Consider the following 22,764-nt stretch of genomic DNA (forward strand, 5'->3'; position numbering starts at 1 on the left):
CTTGTTGGTCCTTCTGGGCAACCTGATCTAGTGGGTGGCATGATCTTTAGGTCCCTTCCAGCCCAAGCCATTCTGTGATTCTTTTACTCTGTAAGAAATGCATCTGTGCAGCTAGAGCACTTCAGAGAAGCACAGTAGGGTGGGTTACAAGGGACCTCTGGTCCAACCTGCTGCTTGAAGCATCTGGCAGTATTGTTGTTGCTGGCAGTAGATCAGGTCAGCTATGGTTTTACCTAGCTCTCTCTTGAAGGCCTCTGAACACAACATTTGTGCCCCTGCCCTGGTGCCCTGTCCCAGGGCTGCACCCCTTTGGAAGAAAATACATTCCTAATACTCAGCCTGATCCTCCTAACCCACAGATTGTAGCCATTGCCTCTTAATCATGCAGCAACTTCACTGAGGTGTTTCTGTTACTAAAAAAGCATTGCAGGGCTGTGCAGGCTTAAGTGCGTGCTTTGCTGATCAGTACCAGATGCGCTGGTCAGTATCTGAGCAGCGTTTCTTTTGCAGTTGCATAGGTTCTTCACCTTCAGCAGGACACAGGGTGAAGCTTCTAGCAATGTAGGGCTTCATCTTCCTCCAAACAGTTCAATGTAGGCTCACAGTAGCAAGTCAGGAGCAGAAGTGGATGAAGCTTCAGGTCCCTGATTGGTGTTTAGATGATTAGGACAATTTGCATAGGAATGCTTAATTTAGTCTCTTTTGGGGGATTTTTCCTTTCTAATTGGACTCTTTCTTTCTTAGCAGTGAGAGTGATACAGATCATGGCTGAATGTTGTGCTATCTAATGGGAGATTTTTGCAAGGCTACAGTTATTCAAGCCAGGAAGGATGGGTCATGCTCTAGTGTGAACTTCCGTATGATATAAACTAGTGTGTCTCTTAAAATATATCCAACCAATCGTGTCAACTGGTAGTTTCAGACCTCAGCTTCCCCCACTCTGCCTTGTGAAGTATACTCTTTCCTTCCATGGGGTTTATTTGATCTGATTAGAGCGAATTTGATTGCTCTCACTTTCGAAAGTAAAGAGAGTGTAGGATACACTTTATCTTAACAGGGTGAATTTACCTCTGAAGTGGGGAAGTGGTGGAGCTGTGTTGTGCTGGTTCTCTGCTGTATCCTCTGCTCTGATGGTTTTTATAGTAGTTTGTTGTTTCTGTCCAACTTCATGTTTTATTTTTGTCTTATTTTCAGAAGGTGCTCAGGGAGCAGGGGCTGTTGAGTCAGCGGCAGGCGTGCTGATAAAACTCTTCTGTGTGCACACTAAGTGAGTATGCCTAGCAGCTACCATGGGCAGTGGTCCTAATCCTGCACTGACCTGCAGGAACTAAGCTGCTGTTAGCTTACCAATTTCTTTTGCTCATAAGAAAAGCTGCTTGGACCCCTAGGAACTTCTAGCTGTGGTGTATTCCATATGTCCTTACCAGGAAGGGGCCCAGCATGATGCCATGGCAAGCTAGTATTTTTGTTGCCATAAGTACGCAGTGACTTGAGAGTTCTGCTGGTGTGTAAGTACTGGGAAGCACCTCTCAAGTGCTCTGGGTGCCAGAGCTGGGTGATAGAGCTGAATGGGGATCAGTTTCTGCTCCTTTCATCACAGGTAGAAAACACTAATGCATATTCCAAGGGAGTCACTTCCCTTAAGAGTTTTCTAACCTTTAGACTTTTCTTGGTGATTCCTAAACTAATCAGAGATGCTTCTTTTATTTATTTTTTTATTTTTCAGGGCCCTACAGGATGTGCAGATTAGATTCCAGCCTCTCCATAGTCCTGATATGGGTGCATCTGTGCCTTCCCATGGCTCTCATGAAGAATTTGGTGAGTGTTTTTGTTTGGTCAATCTTTAGTATTGCTGAGTTTTTAAAAGTTGTGATTTCTTGGCAGGAGGGTGGGGAGGCAGGAGGAGTGAGTTGGTAGGCTTATGGCAGCTCTGGGTGTCTCTGTAATAGTGGTGTCACTGTATAAAAGGTTCTCAGGATGAACTAGCAGACCACTTGGTTGGAGCACAGGGATACGTTAGGGTAGGAGTGCTAACGCTTGGTGCACACTTGGGTTCACCTACCTAGGTGGTCTGTGCCGGTGCCAGAAACACGACGTTTGTCTCTTGCCAGGCAGAAGAAATGACAGTGACACTGGAGCTTTGGGGTAGGGGAGACGGGGCTGTGTGTAGCTCTGGTGAATGGCTCATTCACCATTCTGGGATGTGGCTGTTAAAACTGGCACTGTTCAGAGAAGAAAGGAGGGTTGGACCTCTTATTATCAAAGACTGATAACATCCACTCTTTAGCATACAAAGAGTAAGCAGAACACAGGGTTTGTCTTTCCCTTAGCTTTGATTAGCATGTTGCAAGGTTTTTCCTCGTTCCTTTGGAATCCCTTATATCTGGCAATGACACAAGTTCATACTTTGTGGAATTAAAACTTTACCTTTTGGGGAAGTTCCAGTAAATTGATTTGTGTTTTTCTCTTGGAAGCCTTTCCAGACCACATAGCTGATCTAGGCACAGAAGGGCTGGGATCTGAAAAAGGATCTGTTCATGGCTCTCAACCAGACCTGCGACGTATTGCTGACCTGCCTGTACCAGCAGACTTTCTTGCTCTCTCAAATGATGCCAAACCAAAGTTGATGACGCCAGATGCATTCATGACGCCAAGTGCATCTCTTCAACAGGTAACCAGAGGAGAGTGCTGGTGGTGATGGTGCAAGGGATGAGTGTGAATTTTGATGCTTTTGGGAACTTTCTCTAGGCAGGTGGGCTAGAGATAGGCAGGTAGGCTAAACTGATTGAATGCAGAGTGCTCAGGACCCACTGCAGTGCTTTTAATCAAACTGCATAAGGACATGTTGGCACGTCTAAATTGCTTAGCTGCTCTATACTTGTGTCGCGAGTGCTGTATTTAGGTGCAGAACTGCTGGTGTAGCTGTGTTGTGTAGAAATGTGTGCGCTAAATAACTATCTGTGCTGGGAGACTGCTCTTACTGGTTTACACACATTGTTTAGGGTTGGGATATAGCTACAATGGCAGAAAACCCTGTCAGCTTGTGCCATGCCTGCACGTCCTGTCTGACAGGATCCCCTGAAAATGCATGTCTAAAATGATCAGGTAGGTAAATGTTTTGCATGAGATCTGCAACTTGGTAGTCTGGTAGCTCAGTGAGTTTTTTGAATCTGACACAGCAGACTTGAACTCGTGTGGAAGACAAATCTTCTATACTTGCTTCAAGAACTTCGGTATTGGGAAGTGTGTGAATCATTCCTTAAGGATTTGCAGGTCTTTGTGAAGGGTAGCAAAGTCCCTTGGTGACGAGCCATAAGCAAGTGTCAGTGGAGCTCTGATGGAGCAGTCAGAAAACACTGAATTCCTCTTAATGCTCTGTCATATGTGCGTGGCCTGCTGGGCTGCATCATGTACCTTTGGGTCCTGCTGGGCATTTCTAGAGGCTGACTGGCACTGGCGGTGTGCGTCTGTCTAACTTAGTGCAGATTTCCGCTGCCTCTTTTTGGTTATACCAGCAAATGTAAGTGCAGGAGCTTGATGTGTCTTGGTCGCTCTGCATACAAACTCCATTTTAGTTTGTTTTAAACACATTCAGATGCTCTCGCTTTTTAGCTCTGTGCTGAATATGTACTGATTCTCTGTGCTGAATTTGTAGTTGTTAAGTTTTTCCTCCATGTGCTTGTGGTATGGGAGTAAACAAATTATTTTTTAAAGTGTGTCCTTTAATCTGTTGATCCACAAAATAACAAGGTGTGGATTCCACTGGTGAGAATCTGTGTCTTCCTCTGAGAAACGGATTGCCAGCAGTTACTTGCCATGCTGATGTGGTTCTTCCAGGCAAGGAGGAGAGCGCTTGTGAGCAGCACTTGTGGCGTGCATGTCCTAAGGCAGGGCTTCCATCTCCAAAGAAGGAACATATGATTGTCACCACAGTTTGTACGTGTACTGGAGGAGCTTGGGTGAAGATGGGCAGCACGTGGAAATGTGCAGAAATGGAGTTAGTGCTGAGTTGACTGATGAGATAGAGCAAACCCCAGCAACAACCTGAGGAGCGAAGAATAAATGAAAATCCTCGTAAAGATTTTGATGTTGCTAGAAAAGTTGTTGAGTACAGAAGTTACTTGTGTGCCTTCTCAGTGTAAAGATACTCCAAGGGAGCAGAGAGATACTGATGGAGTGATGGCTGCACGTTATTTGCTGCAAAAGAGCAGCTCGCTCTTCATGTTCAATTTAAACCTGTTTGTTGCTACCTATTTCATGGCAGCTTTTTCCTGCTGCCCCCAGTGCCCAGGAGCTTTGTAGTGTGGACACAGCCTTGAGTTTAGCTTAATCTCTGCTCTCTGCCATAAGCAGCATCAAGCATAAGAAGTTTGACCAAAGAGGCTTTTGAAGCTGAATATGGGTGCGCTTATGTTGGTTCCTCTGGAGGTATTTCTTAGGGCCTGCATATCCCACTGGGGTTTACGCTGCCAGCCAACTAGCTACGTGCATTTAAGTGTTCCACTTCCACGTGGAAGACAAAATGCTCTAGTGTTGAGCCCTGTAGAATGTTGCTTTGTTCAGGGAGAGCAACAGCTCAATAAAAGCAGTCAAGGTTCATGTGATGGGGATGGGGCTTGCCTTCGACCAGCCCTGAGCAGCCTAGCAGTATAACTCAACCTTTCTTTTTTTTTCTCTTCTGCCTTTGCCAAAGACTTGTCAAAGAGTTCTTCTGGAGACAGTGATCTCAGGTTGAGTACTGTTGCTGTATTATTCTGTTACATTTTACCCCTGTATATTTTCTTGTAGATCGCTGTATCTCCGGGCAGCAGCGTCAGTTCCCTGACTGCAGTCACAGCCATGAGTAGCACTTCTGTCACTGACGCCTCTATGTCCAGGTAAATAGAGCATGTATTAAATAATACATTTGCGATACTATTCTTCAGTGTGGGGCAGAACTGTGCATCCTATAGGAGAGGAGATTGTTACCAGAGTTAGAAACTGGTCCAAGTCCCAAAGTCCCTATATGGGCAACTGTTTGCATCTCTGATGCAGCTTGGAGCATGCCTGTTGTTTTTCCAGGGTGCCAACAACAGTGTTTCATTTGTGCCTCACAGGGATTCTCTTATTGCATCTCAGTGTTGTTGCTTTACATGCTTCTCCCAAAGGGCTGTCTTTGTTTACAGGTAAGGGAACACTGCAGCCACCGAGGAGCAGGGAGATAATTGAGACTGTTAGGAAAACTTTACTAGTATTGAGGTGGCTTGGGCTGCATAACAGTGAAAAACTTCACTTCTGGGGGCTGGAAAATGGACAAGGACCTATCATACGGTGCACTGTTTCTCTCTGAACTCTGTACAGTGTGAATTGAAGATGTAACAGGTCCCTTCTATCACAAACCCCTCAAATTCAAACAGATTACAATGCCCCTCTCTTTCTCTTGTTTCCACTTGGTCTTTCTTTGAGCTGTATGGTGGCTGGGAGATGCAGTTGCTACTAAATAGGCAATAGCTGACCACGGTGGAAAGGAGAAGGGCTTGGAGAACGCTTGTGAAGTTTGGGTTGGGTTCCTCCATTGACCTGTAGATCCAGTCTCCTCGCCTTGAGCATTTGATATGGACCTGTATGGTTAAGTTGGCCTGATTGATTTGTTTGTGTCTCTGGTTTCTGCAGGCCATCAGAAGACTTGACTGTGAGCCCCAAGATGCAGCTGGACACCAGCCTCACGCTGAGCAGCAGCAGCAGCAGTCTCCAGACTAGTCCTAGGAGCCATTCAGTTCTTATCCCGGGCCTCTCTGACAAGCTAACACCAAAGGCACCTGTTCCAGTAAGGCTCCAAATGCTGCTCCTTCTTTCTCCATGGGCCTGTACAAGCTGAAATTAGACTTACTTGGATATTAACAGGGCCAGCATCTGCCGTTTGGAAAACACAGCTGCTGACACAGATCTACAGACAGGTTACCGGTATTAATGGCACTTGACCTCAGTGTCAGCATGTGTCTGAAAACTAGAAACAGTTCTAGCTTGTGCTGTCACTGCCACCACGGTTAGAAATGGTCAGCCTTTGTGTTCAGAGACAGTGCTACCTGGGAAGGCTTCTTCCTCCTTGTTGGTCTTATGGGTCTGAAGTAATCATTTCCTATTCCTAAATTTTTCTTTCCAGGTGTGATGTAAAACAAATTAAGACAAACTTAAAATTGAAATAAGCTTTCAGTCCTGGCTTTAGTTCAGTGTGTGAGAAAAATCTCAAATAATTTTCTTCAGACAGGATCTTCTATGAAGCTATTTTATTCGCGATTGCAATGGCGGGCGTCCTGCCAGCGCATTATAGTAAACAAATCATAACCTTCTATTCCCTATTACCTGACACCTGATCACCTCCCCTGTTTCCTCATTGGCTGAGTACTACAGGTTCACAAGCTACTCGATGCTCCTCTATACCATATATGTACAATTTTTCTTTTTTTCAACCCTTTAATTTCTCCCTTTTTTTTTTCCTTTCTTACGTTTTGAGAACCTGTGATCTTTGTTTTACTGTTCCCACACTGCTCACCCTGTTCTTCTCAAGCTTCCACCTTATTTTGGACCAGTGAGGCCTTCTACTGTCCACTTACCTACTTAGCATTTCTCCTTATTGTGGCTACACAACTACCTTGGAATACAGAAAAGTAATTCTTTACTGCAAAAACACAACTTAGTTTCTCACAAGTGTTAAAACTAATTTCTTCCAGAGAATAGATTCTGGAGCAGGGCAGGAAGGTAGAACTAGTGTTGAATTTTTGTTTGAAAGTGTGTTCGAACTAGCTTTGACTTAAGTGTGTTGTTAGCTCAGCTGAGAGGCAGTTAAATTCATGGGTCTAATTCTGTATTCACCTACATGCAAGTCAAGGAGAATGATGGTTGGAGGTTATGTGCTGAAGGGTCAGTAAATGTTTCTATGCCTTTAGTTGATAGATGTGGAAAAAATGTGCTGCTTTTGCCCCGCAGTCTCATTACAAGTATTGGAGTCCTCCTCTGTCTGTGGAGCAAAGGGGGAGCACAGGGATCACACGAAGAAAAGACACAGCTGGCTTTTTCCAGAGGTGGTTGACAGTGGCTGGTTTAAGAAACTGGTGATTCTTGGGGTGTCTCCACATTACCCTGAAGGCTCTTGTTTAATTTTTTTTAATTCAGGTCACACCAGGAAATTCCTCTCTAGCACTGGAACTGCAGGAAGTGGAGCCCTTGGTGGTGCCCCAGGCTTCTCCCACCCGTGAGCGTTCTCCGGATGTCATTTCCTCTGCTTCCACAGCCATGTCCCAAGATATCCCGGAGATTGCTTCCGAGACCTTGCAACGCAGCTTCACAGCAGCTCCATCTGGGCTCCCTGCGGAGGTGCTGGAGCCCAATCATCACGCAGACAGTATGGCATCTGCTGCCTCAGCCTTACATTTGCTGTCTCCGAGGAACCGGCACAATTCTGAGCATAGCCACCACTCTTTGGACATGCCTCCAGTGGAGGTAGACAGACTGAATGCTCCATCGTTACTGGAGACTGCTTTAACTCAGGAAAATGCATGTTCTGACAGCGTTGTGGGTCAGCCATGGCCAGCAGCTCCTGACATAACCAGAGAAACTAGGAACAGCATGGCAGACAGGTAATCGCTTGGGTGTGTCTTACTTAGGGCAATTTCTTCACACTTCGCAAGTTTGCTGCCTTGGTGAAAAGCTCTTATGCTGTGATTAAACTAGAACAGTTTTTCATCCCTCCTTTTCCTTAAAGGATCAGATGAGTCAGCCTTCCTGTGTATACGCTGCATCCTGAATTTCCTAGGTCAGCTCTAACAGTTTGTGCTCTCTTATACGCTTTTCAGAATGAAGGATCTCTGTTAAGGTGAAGTCTGCTTTACTGGCCTTCGTGTTCACCTCAGAATGGAGACTTGAGCAGGGCTTTCTTTTTTTTTTTTTTGTACGTTATCTCTGGAAATAAAACTGGTTGAAGCTAAATTCACCTCAGGGTGATCTCCCTGCATGTTCTTATTGAAAGGAATCAAATAGCACATGATTGACAGGTGGATTATAGGTTAATTGTATTTCTCTTCTATGATTGGCTTTGTGCAGCTAGCATTATAAATAAAGTACTTTTAAAAGTGAGGAAATGAATTACAGAGTCTCTGGAGCAGGCATGTAGGATGGGGCAAAATCACGTCTGCTCGCTGGAAGCGAACCATTATGCTGGGAGCACTGCTAGAATTCACTGCAAAATTAGTGTCCCCATCTTCTAGTTGGACTGGAATAGCAAGATGCATCTAGCACCTCCAGAGTCTCTCTAGGCCAGGACTGCATGCGTCGTGAGAGCCTTACCACCAAGAGAAAGCCCTCATCTTTTGCCCTCACAGCTGAGGATGCTGTTTTAGGAAACAGTCTTGATTCTGGTGGCTGTGATGAAGTCACTGGGGCTGTCTCTCCGTGCAGTGTTTTAGCTTTTGCTCATAATTTGAAGTTCAGAAAGTAACTCTGTGGGAGTTCACAACTCTGCTTAATCCCACTTTGTCTTGAATTGCCTTGAATTTGTCTTTGAAATCTTCAGGATTTCTCATATCGGAATATCAGATTGGTATCTCTGGTTCTGAGACATTCCACTTATGCACCAATGTGAATTTTTTTTGACATTGCAGCTCAGTTAAACCATCAGCATATGTTAAGTAACAAGCGCTCACTTCTGTATAAAGATCCTGCATGATCAATTCAAATAGACCTGCTTTATGGCTTAGGAGTGTGTGCAGTTTATTTTCAAAGCCTTCACAGAGCTTGAATTGGGTTTACTGTTCCAATTCTGTTCCCACTGGTAGACCTAATTGTCAAATTGGCACGCTTCCGTCTGCGTTCTCCTTGGACACGTGGAAGAACTGAGAAGCACTTTTTTCTTTCTTCCTCACCCCCCCCCCCCCCAGTGATTAGTATGACTTGAGGAAAACCAGCCCCAAGTGATGCTGTTCACCGAGGTACACTATACTGCCCATTTTTTGCAGCGGATTATCCACCTCTCTTGCATGGGTGTTTGTTGGGACATTATGTTCGTGGTTAGTACATGAAGCATAGCGGAGCTGCTTTGCCCTCTTACAGCCTCCTAAAAGACATGTGGAGAAATGAGTACCTTTAAACAACACTTGCTGCTCTCAGGGTCTGTGCAGATAGGTTTGTTTTGGTTTTATTGTTGTTGGGTTTGGGTTTTTACTTCTTCTATCAGGATCTCCCATGAGAAGTGGGGTGAGCAAATAACCCAAGCTGAAAGAGACTTTAATGATGGGACTTCCTTTTTTTTTTTTTCTTTCCTCTAGCCCAAGGGATGAGGTTGAAGAAAAGCACAAGAGCTCTTCCTATCATCGACACAGCTACCACCTGCTGCAGCATGACAGCCAGGATGCTAGTGCAGAACAAAGGTACAAGAGTGCTCAGCCCCCTCTCTCGCCCTGCATGGACTCAGTTCAGGCTGCATTCGTGCTTCTGTCCCCAGCAAGCCTTCACGTGTGGGGTGAATGTCTTTGCTTTGTCTCCTGACTTAATGTGTGTATGCAGTCCAGCTTCCATAATGTTCTGGTGACTTCAACTGCTCACGATTGGCCTCCAGACATTGTCCAATTTACCCTCTGTAGGGGAAGGTTTGGCTGCACTGCCCCTAAGAGCATGGCCAAGCTTGGTTTAAGTACTAGCGTAACCTTACTAAGGGAGCAGTAAATCCTGTGCCTTAGATAAGGTAGCAAAGGTATCTTAGGAGTCAGTTTCTTTTCTGACATCTTTTCTCCTTCATGAGCCACCCTAAAGCTCCATGGGCAGGTCCTGTGTACCTGGTGAGCTCAGACCTGTTTGACATCTGAGGGTTCATTCATAATCTACACTGTAATTCAGAGTCTATATTGGATGGCTGGTCAGCAGCTGAAAGACCCCAAGGTGCTGAGGTTCATGCAATTCCTAGGCTCAGTTTGATTCTCCTCGGTTCCTGCAATACTTGCCACCTTAAGTGCGCTCTCTGTGTAAAACTCGAAGGTTATGCCATGCTTGGGTTCCCTGCTGGGTCAGTGGATGCACCCTAGGGTTTATATGCTAGCGTGTGTATGCAGCAAGAACAGACACCCCTTGCCATGCTGCCTGAACCACAGTTGTCTGTAATGCAGAGACCCTGCAGGTCCTGTCACGCAGCACTCATGCTCAGCCTCGGCAGACCCGGATCAAAATGGAGCAGCCTCTGCTGAGCTCTGTAGAGGTCTCTGTGTTAAAGATCAAGGTGGGAGGCATCCTCAGCCGAGTGACTCTGGACGTGTGTGGGTGCAGAGCAGAGTGTGAACTCCTCTCCTTCTAGTGAAGGCTGATGGTGTCCAGTACTGCAAGTGATGTCCTCTCCCCTGCTGTTCCTTCATAGTGACCATGATGATGAAGTTGCAAGTTTGGCTTCTACGTCAGGTGGATTTGGTGCCAAAGCGTCTACGCAGAGGCTGCCTGTGAAGGACTGGAAAGCCAAGGCATCCCCTCGGGCTTCCCCAAAGCTAAAGCGGAAGGGCAAGAAAGATGACGGGTACGCTGGGCTTGCCAGGATACGAGTGGCTGTGGGACCAGCTGTGCAGGACCTGACAGAGCTAATAGCAGCAGGGCTAGGGTCTGAGGCTGGGCTCTGGCCAAGCGTTCCCAGCCCTCATCCTGTTTTGCACATAGGAGCAACCCCGCAGAAAGCGTTGCTGGCTACTCGGACATGGGCTGTTTGTTACTTAGAAGAGTGGGAGGAGGTTGTGCCCTGCCTTTCCAGCTGGGACTCAAAATCCAAAGTGTAGCCTGGGCTCCAGAAGAATTTATGGGGAGGTAAATTGCACATTGGGTGGGGGACGCTGGATCCGTTTGTCAGTTTCATTGAAGGCTTCATTGGAACTGTGACACTGAGTGTAGCTTCATAAGGCCTCGATTTCTGGTTGGCTTTTGAACGCTGGCACAGTGCCCGTGTTCAACAATACCTATCCTTTGTTACCTGCTTGCTGCTTTTGTGTGTTTCTAAATGTGCCTATATGAATGTCTTGCAAGGGAAAATTGATGACTGGAAAGAGCTGCCCATGGCAAATTAGGCCAACCTGTCTGCATTAATGTGAGGAAAGTAGCACAGCTTCCCTTGAGGGGCTTTCTCCTCTTCTTGTGTTCCCTTGGCTCCATGATTTGGATCTCTAGCTGTGCAGATTACAAAGAAGATGGCTTGTGGTGTTAAATTTCTGGCTGTGGTCCTTTACAGTGACACACAGAAGTTCTTAGCCTCAGAAATGCCTTTCATTTTTCCTGCCTTAGTCCTTTTAAAGTTGCTGAATGGATGCTGTCTGGGAAATACAAATGTGTACTTTCCTTCTGGTAGTGTTTGTTCATAATTTGTGACTTTGGAATTGTACAATATTAGTGGATTAGTTCAATGTTTTTCTTTGTTGTGCTGGAATGCATCACTGCTTTCTTCACCTTCAGAGCTGGAATCATTCTAGATGATTTGAAACTCATTAATTCTGTATTTAACAAGTGGGTACTAGTTGTTGGTTTTTTTTTCTTGCCTAAATATTAGGAGACCTTCAAAGGCTCTTTGGCAAAGCCTTCCCTGGCTTTGAATCTGAACAAGACTGAAAAATCAGTGTGTATTGTTCTTTGAACAGTCCTCATTAAGCCTTGGCTCAAATCTGTTGTGTGTTGAAAGCAGCCCTGTGAAGGGACCAGTCTGTAAGGATGTTAAGGGCCTGGAAATAGTGGAAATGTTGGAGTCACAGTCCCGTGGGGACTGGGTCACAGTCCCGTGGGGACTGGGACTTCCTTACTTTCCTGTTGCTCTCATATTATACTAGGCAAAACAGAAGCATGAGCTGGGTATAAAATCTAAAGCAACCTGTAGGGTGTGGGATCTGTTTTGGCAGAAGCCGTAATCAGAGAAGTTAATTGACATAATTGAATTACTGCTTTTCTCTTTGACTCCAGGGATGTGAACCAGTCACCAAGATCATCTAACCACCAGGTGAGTCAGAGCTGCTCCTGCCATCCCTTCCAAGGGCCTGTGCTTCAGTTCTGTTCACTGTCATACTAAAGACCTGTTCCTTGAAGTGCCACGGGCCCCCTGCACTTGGGCTTGGCATTGTTCCAGTCTGTGACTTGTGCAGCAGAGAAGGAGCTGCTTAATGTTGGCCAGGCTGATGGCTTCCTTTTCACTTCTGCGTGTTGATTTGCATTTCTGTGTTCTCACAAGCCCTGTTTCTTCCAAAATTTTACCAGTCCTTTCCTCTTCCCTGTTGAGACAACTTGCATGCATTGGCAGCAGGATAAGCTGTTGCCAACAAACTGAGGATCACAGTGGGACTGGCTTGTTGGAGTTACTTCTTACTGTTGGTAGCACTTTTGTGTCTGTTAGAAAATGCGCTCAGCAGGGTGGTGTTCAGTTCTTAAACTGCCCTTACATGTGTGTGTTTCCTTTAGACTTTGAGCAGCTGAAGAGACAGTTATAGATGTGTACTTCTCTGGTTGCTTGATTATTCACAAATAAGTGAGAGAGCTGAAAGAGTGCTCTAGGAAAACTCCTCCTTATTCTACTTATTGCACTGCTCTTTCATAAGCATTTGAGGTCCTTATTCAGAGACCTAAGCCCACTCTCTCCGTACCTGGCCGAAAGTGAATAGGGTCTGTCTTCTGATTTCTTTTAAATGCCAAAACTTTGAAGGGGGTCTTGAATGTAAACAGTTCAGGATATTTAAAGCAAACATTTGTGAATTCCATATGGACACTTCATATACCTTGCTGTATCAATTTATTTCTTGGGATTAAATTCTTAGAAATAGGCATTTAAGCTGGCCCAATTTCTGCATTGTGTGTTGTGCTTCAGTCTCCAGCACAGGGCTCAACTCAATACCTAGCAGAAAGCTTGACTGACCTCTGATCCTGTTAGAAATGAGTGCTTGTCCTCTCCACACACAGGTGACCCCGGAGTTCCAGGACGAGCTGATGTGTATACTGAGGAGCCAACAGCGGGAGCTCTCTGAGCTGCGTCAGAACCAGATGGAGCTGCTGCAGAGACTCACTGATCACCTTGATGCCATTCAGAGCTCCCTCATGGGCCATGTGGAGAGGGTGATTGACTCCCAGCAGGAGCAGGAGCGTATCCTTGTTTGCAAATGGTGCATGGGAATTACGGAGTGGAAGGCTGCAAGGCAGACTAGAAAAGTGAGGAAAGCTGAGGAAGTTCAACAATCTTAGTAGCATGGGCCATAGATGTCATAAAAGGCCTGGATGCCGTATAACTATTTCAGTTCCTCTCGCTCCCTTTCCAAGGGAGAGAAATTCAAAAGTAGAATGGAGAAGAACTGCTCCTTCCTCTATGCCCCTAAATCTTCAGGTAGCCTGTGATGGCCACAAGTGCTGTTATGCTGGTGTAGACCTGATATGTTACCCTACGGGGGTATTCTGTTTTCTGTACTGGTCTTGGATTTTCCTTTTTGACCATCAAGCTTATATTTTCATAGACAATTCAGAGAGCTTTCTACTGAAGTTCAGATTCTGGAGTTAGAATGAATTTTTCCCATCTGCATAACTTCCTATCTGTGCTGAGTTTTGCCAGCAGTTGAACTCTTTTCATTTGAGTTGAACTCTTTTCAGTGGAGAGATCCACCTATGTGCTTTGCAGCCAGGCATAGTTTTAGTGATGGTGAATAATTTTATATGAAAACTTTTGCCATCTCTGCTTCTGGCTGATTTGTGCTGAATGTCATATACCTCCATGGTGAACCTCGCTCTCACTTTCCTTCTGTTTGGGAAAATGACTGTGTATTCCTGTCAGTTGTTTTTGCCACTGCTTTCTTAATTTACTGGAAGATCTTGCCTCTTTAATTCTGTGGCCGCTTACTTTATTTAATAGCCTTCGATAGACAGTGATCTAGGGTGCTTTTTTTTCCTCCTAAAGATGAACACGCGTCTCAGTGCATGTTAGCTCACGAGGTATGACTGGCTTTTATTATGCCTGGGGTTACATACACTTCACTTGTGACCAGTTCCATCCTGTAGAAAAGTTTTTACCAATTTCACTTCCAATGTATGTTGGACTCTTTGCATATTGGTTTCGGTCGTACGTTGGCTGGGACAGAGTTATTTTCTTCATTGCAGCTGGTGTGGTGCCGTGTTTTGGATTTTTGACCAAAACAGCTGATAGCAATAGCTGACACATTGGTTTTAGTTGACCAGTGTCAAGGCCGCCTCCGTTTCTCATGCTGCCCTGCCAGCAAGTAGGCTGTGGGGGTGCCCAAGAAGCTGGGAGGGGACACGTCCAGGACAGCTGACCAAGGGGACGTTCCATACTGTATGACATTGCACCCAGCAGTAAAAGCTGGGAGAAGAGTGAGGAAGGTGGATGTTCAGAGTTACGCCGTTTGTCTTTCCAAGTAACCATTATGCGTGATGAAGCCCTGCTTTCCTGGAAGTGGCTGAACATCTGCATGCTGATGGGAAGTAGAGAAAGAATTCCTTATTTTGCTTGGATTGTGCGAGCACCTTTTGCTTTACCTATTGAACCGTCTGTATCGCAACCCATGACTTTTCTCACTTTCACCCTTCAAATCTTCTCCCTCATCCTGCTGTGAGGAGTGAACGAGTGGCTGTGTGGGGCTCAGCTGCCTATGGGGGTTAACCTGCAACATGTTGGGAGCACTACTGTCAGTCTTTTAGCTGTTTAGTTTCTCTACCTTGATTTCCAGAACTGTTTTCTCACCCTGATAATTTGTTTGAGAGCCCTGTTGTTTCTAGGGAGGTATCGGCAACATTCTAGACCTCTCTTTCACCAGAGTTGCAAACTTTCTCTCACTGCGCCTCTGGAGGTGAGGCTAGTGTCCGTCCTTCTAGGATGGGAGTGTTGAGGGTAGGGAGGAGATCTGTTGTTTGTGATCCTTAATGTGCACGCTCGTTAGAGAGAAGACTGGACCGAGCACTGACGGAAGGACAGCAGCGCAATGGGCAGCTCCAGGAGCATCTGTCTCAGCAGCTCTCTCAGTCCCTTTCCACTGCTGTGTGTAACCGCCTGGAGAGGACCGTTCGTGAGGAGATGAAGAAGACAGTACCCCAGTGTGAGTTTTGCTGCCTGGGCTCTGAAGGTGGATCTGTGCAGTTAGCCCAGAAGGGGTGGAAAGCGTGCTGTATGAAGGTGGTGGTGCTCCATGAAGCAGGAGTTAGGTTAGAGGAAGACTAGACATTGCACTGTGAGCTGTTGTGGACCCCACTGTAGTCTGAGAAGAGTTGTGGGGTGGAAGGATATGAGGCTCCCAAAGGGGGGAATACCTTTCCAAAATGTGTGGTCTGATCTTCCATTATAATTCACAGAGCTTTTGGAATCTATTCTGTGGAGGAAGGCAAAAGAGGCTAATAGGTTTGTAAAAGTCGTGATTTAATGGAAGCAAGCTTCAGCTTGTCTTTGCTCTTCCTTGACACACTATAATTATTCGTGTGAATGTTCGTAGTTTGTAGAAATGCAGGTTGGAAAGTCTTCTGCAGTCTTTGGTATCCACTGTTCTGCTTGAAGTAGGGTTGCCCACTGTCCTAAATCAGGTCAGCTGCGACTTTGGATGAGTCCTGAAAGCCTTCAAGGTTGGAGATTCCACAGCTTCTCTGGTGACTTCCAGAGCCACACCACCTTCCTGGCAAAAAGTTTCTCCTACTGTCCAACCTTAGCTTCCCAAGTCAGAGCTTGTGACCGTTGCCCGTACCTGGGTCATCTGGCACCTCCAGGAATAGTTTGACTTCATTTTCTTTTTCAGGTTTTGAAGAGTGACGCTAGGCTTAAAGCTGCGACTTTGACATGTTTTTGTTCTGACTAGGCATTTCCAAGAGCATGGACCCTGTTGCTAGCCAGCTGAGTAACACTATTGCCACCAAGCTCACTGCTGTTGAGGGAACGCTGAAAGAGAGCATCACCAAGCTAGTGAAATCAAAGGTAAGGAGAACCAGACCGTCGGTATTCCCAAGGACACTGAGTTGTGATCTGCCTGGGTAGTGACTCCTCATACCTCTTCCACTCACCTGTATCTTCAGGTGGGTCTGAGGTCAGTTTAGCTGCCTGTGTTCATAGCTCTCTTCTGGTCTCATCAAGAGAGCAAGCTCTTTGTGTACTCCCCTGCCTGCTTTGCCTCGTTAGACCTTTCTTTCATTTACTGAGTTGTTCATTTTCTGTTAAAGCAGAGGCTTTCACTGGAGCAGATTGTTGTAGGGCCAACTCAGTTAGCCAAGTGGTGAAAGTTTGACTTGCTCCTTTGCTCTTTATGCTGTTCTCCATTTCTACATTATTTAGGGAGCAGCAGCTTGTTAGTTACATTGGTGGGCAATGGTGGATAGTGGGAGGGGAGGAGGAAGGGGAAGAAGAAAAGAGCCATGCCTGACTGCACCACCCTCCCTTGCTCTCACGCTGAACTACAGGGAAATGGTGAAGTTCCTGGGTAGTCCCTCAGGCATCCCCTCAGCAAGTAGATGCTCTGCTGCTGTAGTTGTGGTGGAGCTTAAAGGAAGGAGTTCAGCTGCCCAGGGAATTCACACTTCTGACTGACAGTGGACTGTCCTTGTCTGGTGTGGGTGCGTTGCAGGAACGTACAATGTTTGTTCACATCTTTATCCTGCAGCAGGCTGTTGTTAATTTTCTGCAACCTCTTGTGTGTGTGCTTGTAAGAACCTTACAGATAGCATTGTGAGGGCAACGGCTGATACCCTGCAGGGGACAATCCAGTCAGCCTACAGGGAAGCGTTCCAGAGCGTGGTGTTGCCAGCCTTTGAGAAGAGCTGCCAGTCCATGTTCCAGCAAATCAATGATACCTTCAAGCAGGGCACACAGGAATGTGAGTAGTCTTTCTTTCTAAGTTTTCTCTACACAGCATGTTCATGTTAGAGACTGACAAGTTGACTTATGGCTTTCAGAGTTTCAGCGGTAACTGTTTAACCTCTTAGTCCATCTGTGTGGTCTGAAAACATTTCCCTTCCACTCTTGGGAAATGGAAACATAACTGAGGAGATTTTTATAGGTGGTACTATAGGAACAGAGATCTACATCTGGTCTTTGTAACCCATGTAGCAAAACACTTGGTCTCATTGTGTGAATCTGTGACTTCATCTCTTGAGTAGTAAAGCCCAGCTGTAGAATTACTCCCACCCTAAAACCCAGCTATAGAATTACCCCATCCTGCCATCAGGAAGATGATGTATGTAGAAGGCAACACGCCTGCATAATCTCAGATGGGTAGTAGAACTGGGGACATCTAGAAAAGGATACAGGGATGACCAGAGGTTAAATAGTGGCTGAACAATGTAGTCATAGTCAGCCTGGAAAAAAGGAAACTATACACTTCAGTAAGGAAAGGAAGGTGTGTGCTGATGCACTGGAGAAGATTTTTCTTGTGTTTAGGTTTGGAATCCAGTTCACTGGACTTCCGGGAGGCCAGACAGATATTGTTCTGCAGGGCTGTTCCCTGAGTGCCAGCATACGCAACTTCTGTTGTCCCTAGATCTGTAGAGTGTCTCCAGCTACTGTTCGTTTTGCACCCTTCATTTTCCTTACAAGTCTCCCACAAGTACAGAGAGCTGCTTCTCCCTTTTCATCAGTCCGGTTTACAAAATAGTTAAAAATGCAGCTTTTTGATATCTACAAACATCAATTTTTGTCAGAAATGTTCCTCTTCTTTCTCGTACTAACTTAATTGGCATTGAACTCCATCAGTAGTGCAGATCACAACTCATATGGTGTATGAAATACTCGTACCCCCACCTTTATCTTGCTATGAACAAACAGTGCCTCTAAAGATCTATTGCAAGAGGATTCTTTATTGCTGTGTCATAAAATCCCGTGTGATGCAGAGGATGGAAGCAGGGTTTCTATGTTAACATAGCACAGCCCAAAACAAGACTTGTGCGCTTTCCCTTCTCCCACACTTGTACGCTGGCTCAGTTACTGGTTCTGCTGGAGAATGTGTGGAGCCTGGCAGAAGGATTTTGGCCCTGACCATCTCTACAGTGCCGATGGACAAAACGTCTTCCTCTTTGGTTGTTGCAGACATCCAGCAGCTTGAGACTCACATGAAGAACAAGAAGGCGCGAGAACAGGAGGCCCGGGACCCGTTGCTGAATCAGCTTCGACAGCTCATCAGCACCTTCCAGAGCACCACCGAGCAGCTGGCTTCCACTGTCACAGCCAGCGTACACGCTGAGGTGCAGCATCAGCTGCATATTATCGTGGGCAAGTAAGTTGGCAGCTGGCCTTGTTGAAAGAGATGTCGATGAGAGGCACGGGTGCATAACGAAACCTCTTCCTGCTTCATTGTGGAAACAAGCCCTTTGACACCGGTGCTGTAGGGCTGCTTGTTAGATCTGTGCACAGTATGACAAAGCACGTGGGCTGGTGTAACTGTTTCCCTGTAAGGCACTAAACAAAGACCACAGAATATTTCAAACAACCAGCTGTATCTCTGCTGCGTGTGGGAGCTTGGGGCCTGCTTTTCAGTGTCCCATGTGCATGTTGGAGGACAGGAGGACCTAAGGCAGCCCAAAAGCACACTCACATCAGACTAGCCTTTCTGTCCCAAAATGATCTTTGGGTCTTTTGAAGGCTTTTCCTCTTTACTCGGTGTCCTGAGGCATACCAAAAGCTTTGCAGGCTACTCTGCCCTCCCAGCCGTTCTGCAGCAATTCCTCTTGGCTATCCTGGTTTCAAGATGTGATCTTGGCAGTGCGTGCCTTCAGCATATGCAAACCATGAAGCTGGTGGCAGGTTGGCAGCATTAAGACTGGCTTGGCTGGTGGTCACCTGCAGGGCAGAATGCCCCCATCTATTTTAAGCTATCGGAGCATATGTCTGAGTGCACAGGGGTTGTCAAGGGAAAGCAAACATGAGCAAACGTGCCAGGAAGGATACCAGACTGAATTACAGTCTCGCTGCATGTGCTGTGCTTGCTCCCAGGGAAGCCCTGCTAGTCTACCTGCAGTAGAGCAGGTCTGATGCTTTTGTACCCTTTATAAGAGGGATCCCACTCTTGGGGAACATTGCATGTAAGGGATTGATGTAGAAAGCTGGGCCCTTTCATAGATGTACCTAGAGCTTAGTCACCTTGCTTGTAGGCCAGATATACAGTATTTTAAATCTTTCATATAATGGGAATTAATTCCCTGGAACATTACTTTTCCACACAGAATCCCAGCATCTTCAGTATGCACCCTGGGATGTTGTGTTGTTGCCACAGTGCTTCCTTGTGCAGCATGTTTCTGATGCCTATGCCTCAGAACAATTTGTATCAACCCTTTGGGAGCAAGCAAGCAAGCCTGTGCTTTCTCACTGCTACAAGCTTTGCGCAACATAGTCCCTCAGCTCTTCATTTTCAGATAAACCTTTGTTTTCTTTTAGCCTGCAGGAGTCTATTTTGGCCCAGGTGCAGAGAGTCATTAAAGGAGAAGTGAGCCTGGCTATGAAGGAGCAGCAAGCAGCAGTGACCTCAAGCATTGTCCAGGCAATGCGCTCAGCAGCAGGGACTCCGATCCCCTCTGCTCACTTGGACTTCCAGTCTCAGCAAACTCACATCCTTCAGCTGCTCCAGCAGGGGCACCTCAACCAAGCTTTCCAGCAGGTACATAGGCTTCCTTGTAGTGAGCAGCACCGCTTGTTGGGGGGCAAAGTGAGGGGAGAAATGGCTTCTTGAGGTGGGGACACAACTCCACAAAACTCAGAGTTGGCTGAAAAGACCTGTGGCTGCAGACGGCTGAAGGGGTGCAGTTGCAGTCACGCAGGCCAGGCCAGAGCTGTGCCTGCACCGTGATTTGGTGGCAGTGAAGTTCCTTCTTCCTTGCCCTGTCAGGCCAGCATCAGTGCTGCAGTAAGCCAGATGACTGCCATCAGCACTGGCACATAGTGCACCCCTGAAGAGCAACAGCTTCCTAAGCCTCTCCAGGCAGATCTGCCAGCTGAGGCCTGACCTTGTCTTTGCCTTTGACTATCTAGGCAGATGCATTTGAGCTGCTGCAGACACGCTCCACTGGGAATAGCAGCAATGCTGTGTTGGTGAGCTGCAAACATGGCCCTGTTCTGTGCTGCTAACTGACCTGCTCCCCTGTGGCTGGTTGTGGACTGCTACCTCCCTGTTCAGCTTAGAACAGACACAGGTGTCCTCTGAGTGTAGACAAAACCTAAACAGGGTCCTGTTTGCGCATACTGTGGGGTTTGCAGAGAGCTCTGCTCCCAGAGGAGGCTGGCAGTCGTTGAGCTGCCCCAAGGCAGATGGCTGTCCCATGCACTGTCCTGTGTTTTTCACCTGCGTGTTGTTTCCTCTGCGTTTCAAGCTGTATCTTCCTTGCAGGCTCTAACAGCAGCTGATCTCAATCTGGTCCTGTATGTTTGTGAGACAGTGGATACTCAGCAAGTGTTTGGACAGCATCCATGCCCGCTGTCCCAGCCTGTGCTGCTCTCTCTCATTCAGCAGCTCTCCTCGGATTTAGGTACTCGTACGGAACTGAAGCTGAAGTGAGTATGATCAGAGCACTGGGTTTGAACCCATGCAGGTGTATATATGGCTCTGGCTTTAAACTCGCTGCGTGTAAGTGGAAGGTGGTGCTTCTGCAAAGGCTGGAACTTCTGCGGCCTGTTACAGGCAAACAAACAACCTGTAATGACTTGGAAAAAGATACAGGCATTGCAACAGAAAGCTTTGCTGCCCAGAGGTAGTCATAGAAGGGGTACTTAGCTGTAGGTGCTGTTAGCTCCTAGTATTGGAGTCTGTAAATATTGTTTGCACTCTGTACAGTGATCGCCTTTAACCAAGGAAACATTCCCATGTGGGTAAAAAGGGAGGGGTAGTGCCCGTGCTCCCTAGATAGCTTAACATCCAGAGCCACTTTGCTCTGTCTGTGGTTCTTAACCCATCACTGGACTTTGTGTAGGCAGTTTCTCATCGTGACTGCTGGAGAGGTTCAGTGGGAGGTGGCAGCAGGAGCTACTGGAAGTAATGTCTGTTAGATGTACTAAGCAAAGCTTGTGTGACAAAGTAGTGACTGTGCTGATACTTAGCATGAACATTTTTAGATTGTGAGTCAAAACCCTGTTAGATGCCCTGAAAAAGGAATTTGTTAAGGTACCTGCAGGTTTTGACCATGGCTTGCACAGAAATTATCTTAAATTGAGTTCTTAAATCAAGTGAACGCTAGGGATAGAGGCTCAAGCCAGAAAAGATGAAAAAGAGCTTTAAATTACAGAAGAGCTCATAAGCAGAGTTAAAGTTGCTGCTAAGTTCAAGCTGATCAGCTAGTGAATACCTTTTGCAGTGACCACACTGGCTTACTCTTGGGCTGTGATTTGAAAGTTCTGATGGCCTGTCTGAACTTTTGAATGGCTTGTTGGTAAAATTCTTGATTTTTTTTTTTCCCACACCTTGCTGGATAGGCACAGTTATATTGGAAGAAGACCTTAAATATATCCTTGTGTGGAATAAGCCTCAGTGCTGAGGATTTTTACTGTATAACAAATGCCTAAATCTGCTTATGCTAAAAGCCTAATCAAAGAAAATGTATACAGAGTTCTGACCAGGTATGGCCTGTGGCCAAGTGCCACCTACAGCACTGCAGTGAGATGTAGCTTGCTGTTACGCCTGCTTGGTTGAGGCAGCCAGGTTGTGTAGTATGTATTGCAGCCTGGAAAATACTGGCTGCCCTTGCTCGTTGAAGAATGGATAGCTGGACTCTGCCAAAAGTCAGAACTGTTCATTTTTTGGTGGCTGAACTTACGGCACTGAGGGGTGTTCTGTGGGGGAGCAGAATTGTGTGTCTGCAGTGCTAAAGTGAACGGAATTGGACTGGGATCTCGTGTTGAGTTTGGTTCTAACCCTGGTCTCTCTCCTTCAGTTACTTGGAGGAAGCGGTGATGCACCTGGACCACAGTGACCCCATCACCCGAGACCACATGGGGTCAGTCATGAACCAGGTGCGGCAGAAGCTCTTACAGTTCCTGCAGGTGGAACCCCACAACACGCTGAGCAAGCCTGCCCGCCGCCTCATGATCATGCTTCAGGGCCTGGTCACTCCTGGCATGACCTAGGAGAACCCGGCTATCTCATGGGCTGCTTCGTGGAAGCCCACCCAGCAGATTCAGTAGTTACTAACCACGTACGGCTTGTGTTAAGAGCTCTTGCCAGGAAATCTATCAACATGTGTGTGATGTCTCTAAGGCGAACGCCATCTGTGTATAGTCCCAGATAGTCACCGAACGCTCACTTGGCTTATTTTCCTAAATAGCCTCTTTTTGAGACATTTAAGTCTCTTTTTCACCTGCCCATCCATCCCTGAGGCCTGGCTGGCCTTCCGAGTTGCATCCAGCAGAAGCCAGTGGATTTCTTACCCCTTTGGTTTGGAGTCTGCTGCTGTCAGCAGAGAAGGGAGGTGTGTGCTGAGCCCAGAGTAAGGGGCTCCTTGTTGGCAAGAAACTAGTGCTTGTATCTTAGTCAAGGACCCAAAGCCCTCCTTGGTGCAAGCCACTCCTGGGGAGGATGATTGTGGGGGGCGCATAGCAGCTGAACAGGAATGAGTTGGTTGGGGGGGGATAACTGCAGGCTGCGAGCCCCGGGGCCATTGGTTCTGCTGTGTGTGGGAGCATGTCCACGGTTGGGATGTTAGTTTGGATTTACACCGGGATTTTTCTTTTTACCTAAGTTTCGATTTTTTTTTTTTTGAAATAACATTAAGAACAGTTCAATAAACAACTTTTTGAGAAGAAAAAGCAAAAAACCTGACCTCCCCCTGCGCTCCCGG

General features: G+C 46.5%; 1 protein-coding gene across 4 annotated transcripts in view; it reads left to right on the plus strand.

The window, feature by feature from the left end:
- Positions 1 to 22,740, plus strand: part of EDC4 (enhancer of mRNA decapping 4) — a 37,605-nt gene extending 14,865 nt beyond the window's left edge. Inside the window, exons 13-30 of one of the 4 annotated variants that reach the window (XM_080551997.1) lie at positions 1,195 to 1,267; positions 1,727 to 1,818; positions 2,475 to 2,671; positions 4,789 to 4,877; positions 5,097 to 5,165; positions 5,653 to 5,806; positions 7,153 to 7,616; positions 9,300 to 9,401; positions 10,379 to 10,531; positions 11,950 to 11,986; positions 12,937 to 13,117; positions 14,916 to 15,071; positions 15,819 to 15,934; positions 16,661 to 16,826; positions 18,035 to 18,221; positions 19,379 to 19,598; positions 20,325 to 20,488; positions 21,862 to 22,740. In XM_080551997.1, coding sequence (XP_080408123.1) covers positions 1,195 to 1,267; positions 1,727 to 1,818; positions 2,475 to 2,671; positions 4,789 to 4,877; positions 5,097 to 5,165; positions 5,653 to 5,806; positions 7,153 to 7,616; positions 9,300 to 9,401; positions 10,379 to 10,531; positions 11,950 to 11,986; positions 12,937 to 13,117; positions 14,916 to 15,071; positions 15,819 to 15,934; positions 16,661 to 16,826; positions 18,035 to 18,221; positions 19,379 to 19,598; positions 20,325 to 20,488; positions 21,862 to 22,054 — 2,813 coding nt within the window. In that variant the 3' untranslated portion in view covers positions 22,055 to 22,740. The remainder of the gene's footprint in view (positions 1 to 1,194; positions 1,268 to 1,726; positions 1,819 to 2,474; positions 2,672 to 4,788; positions 4,878 to 5,096; positions 5,166 to 5,652; positions 5,807 to 7,152; positions 7,617 to 9,299; positions 9,402 to 10,378; positions 10,532 to 11,949; positions 11,987 to 12,936; positions 13,118 to 14,915; positions 15,072 to 15,818; positions 15,935 to 16,660; positions 16,827 to 18,034; positions 18,222 to 19,378; positions 19,599 to 20,324; positions 20,489 to 21,861) is intronic. The other 3 variants (XM_080551999.1, XM_080551998.1, XM_080552000.1) reach the window with 3 other exon arrangements.
- Positions 22,741 to 22,764: the final 24 nt, after the last annotated feature.

Source organism: Anser brachyrhynchus (genome assembly GCF_964034855.1).
Source record: "Anser brachyrhynchus genome assembly, chromosome: 12".
Taxonomy (NCBI): domain Eukaryota; kingdom Metazoa; phylum Chordata; class Aves; order Anseriformes; family Anatidae; genus Anser; species Anser brachyrhynchus.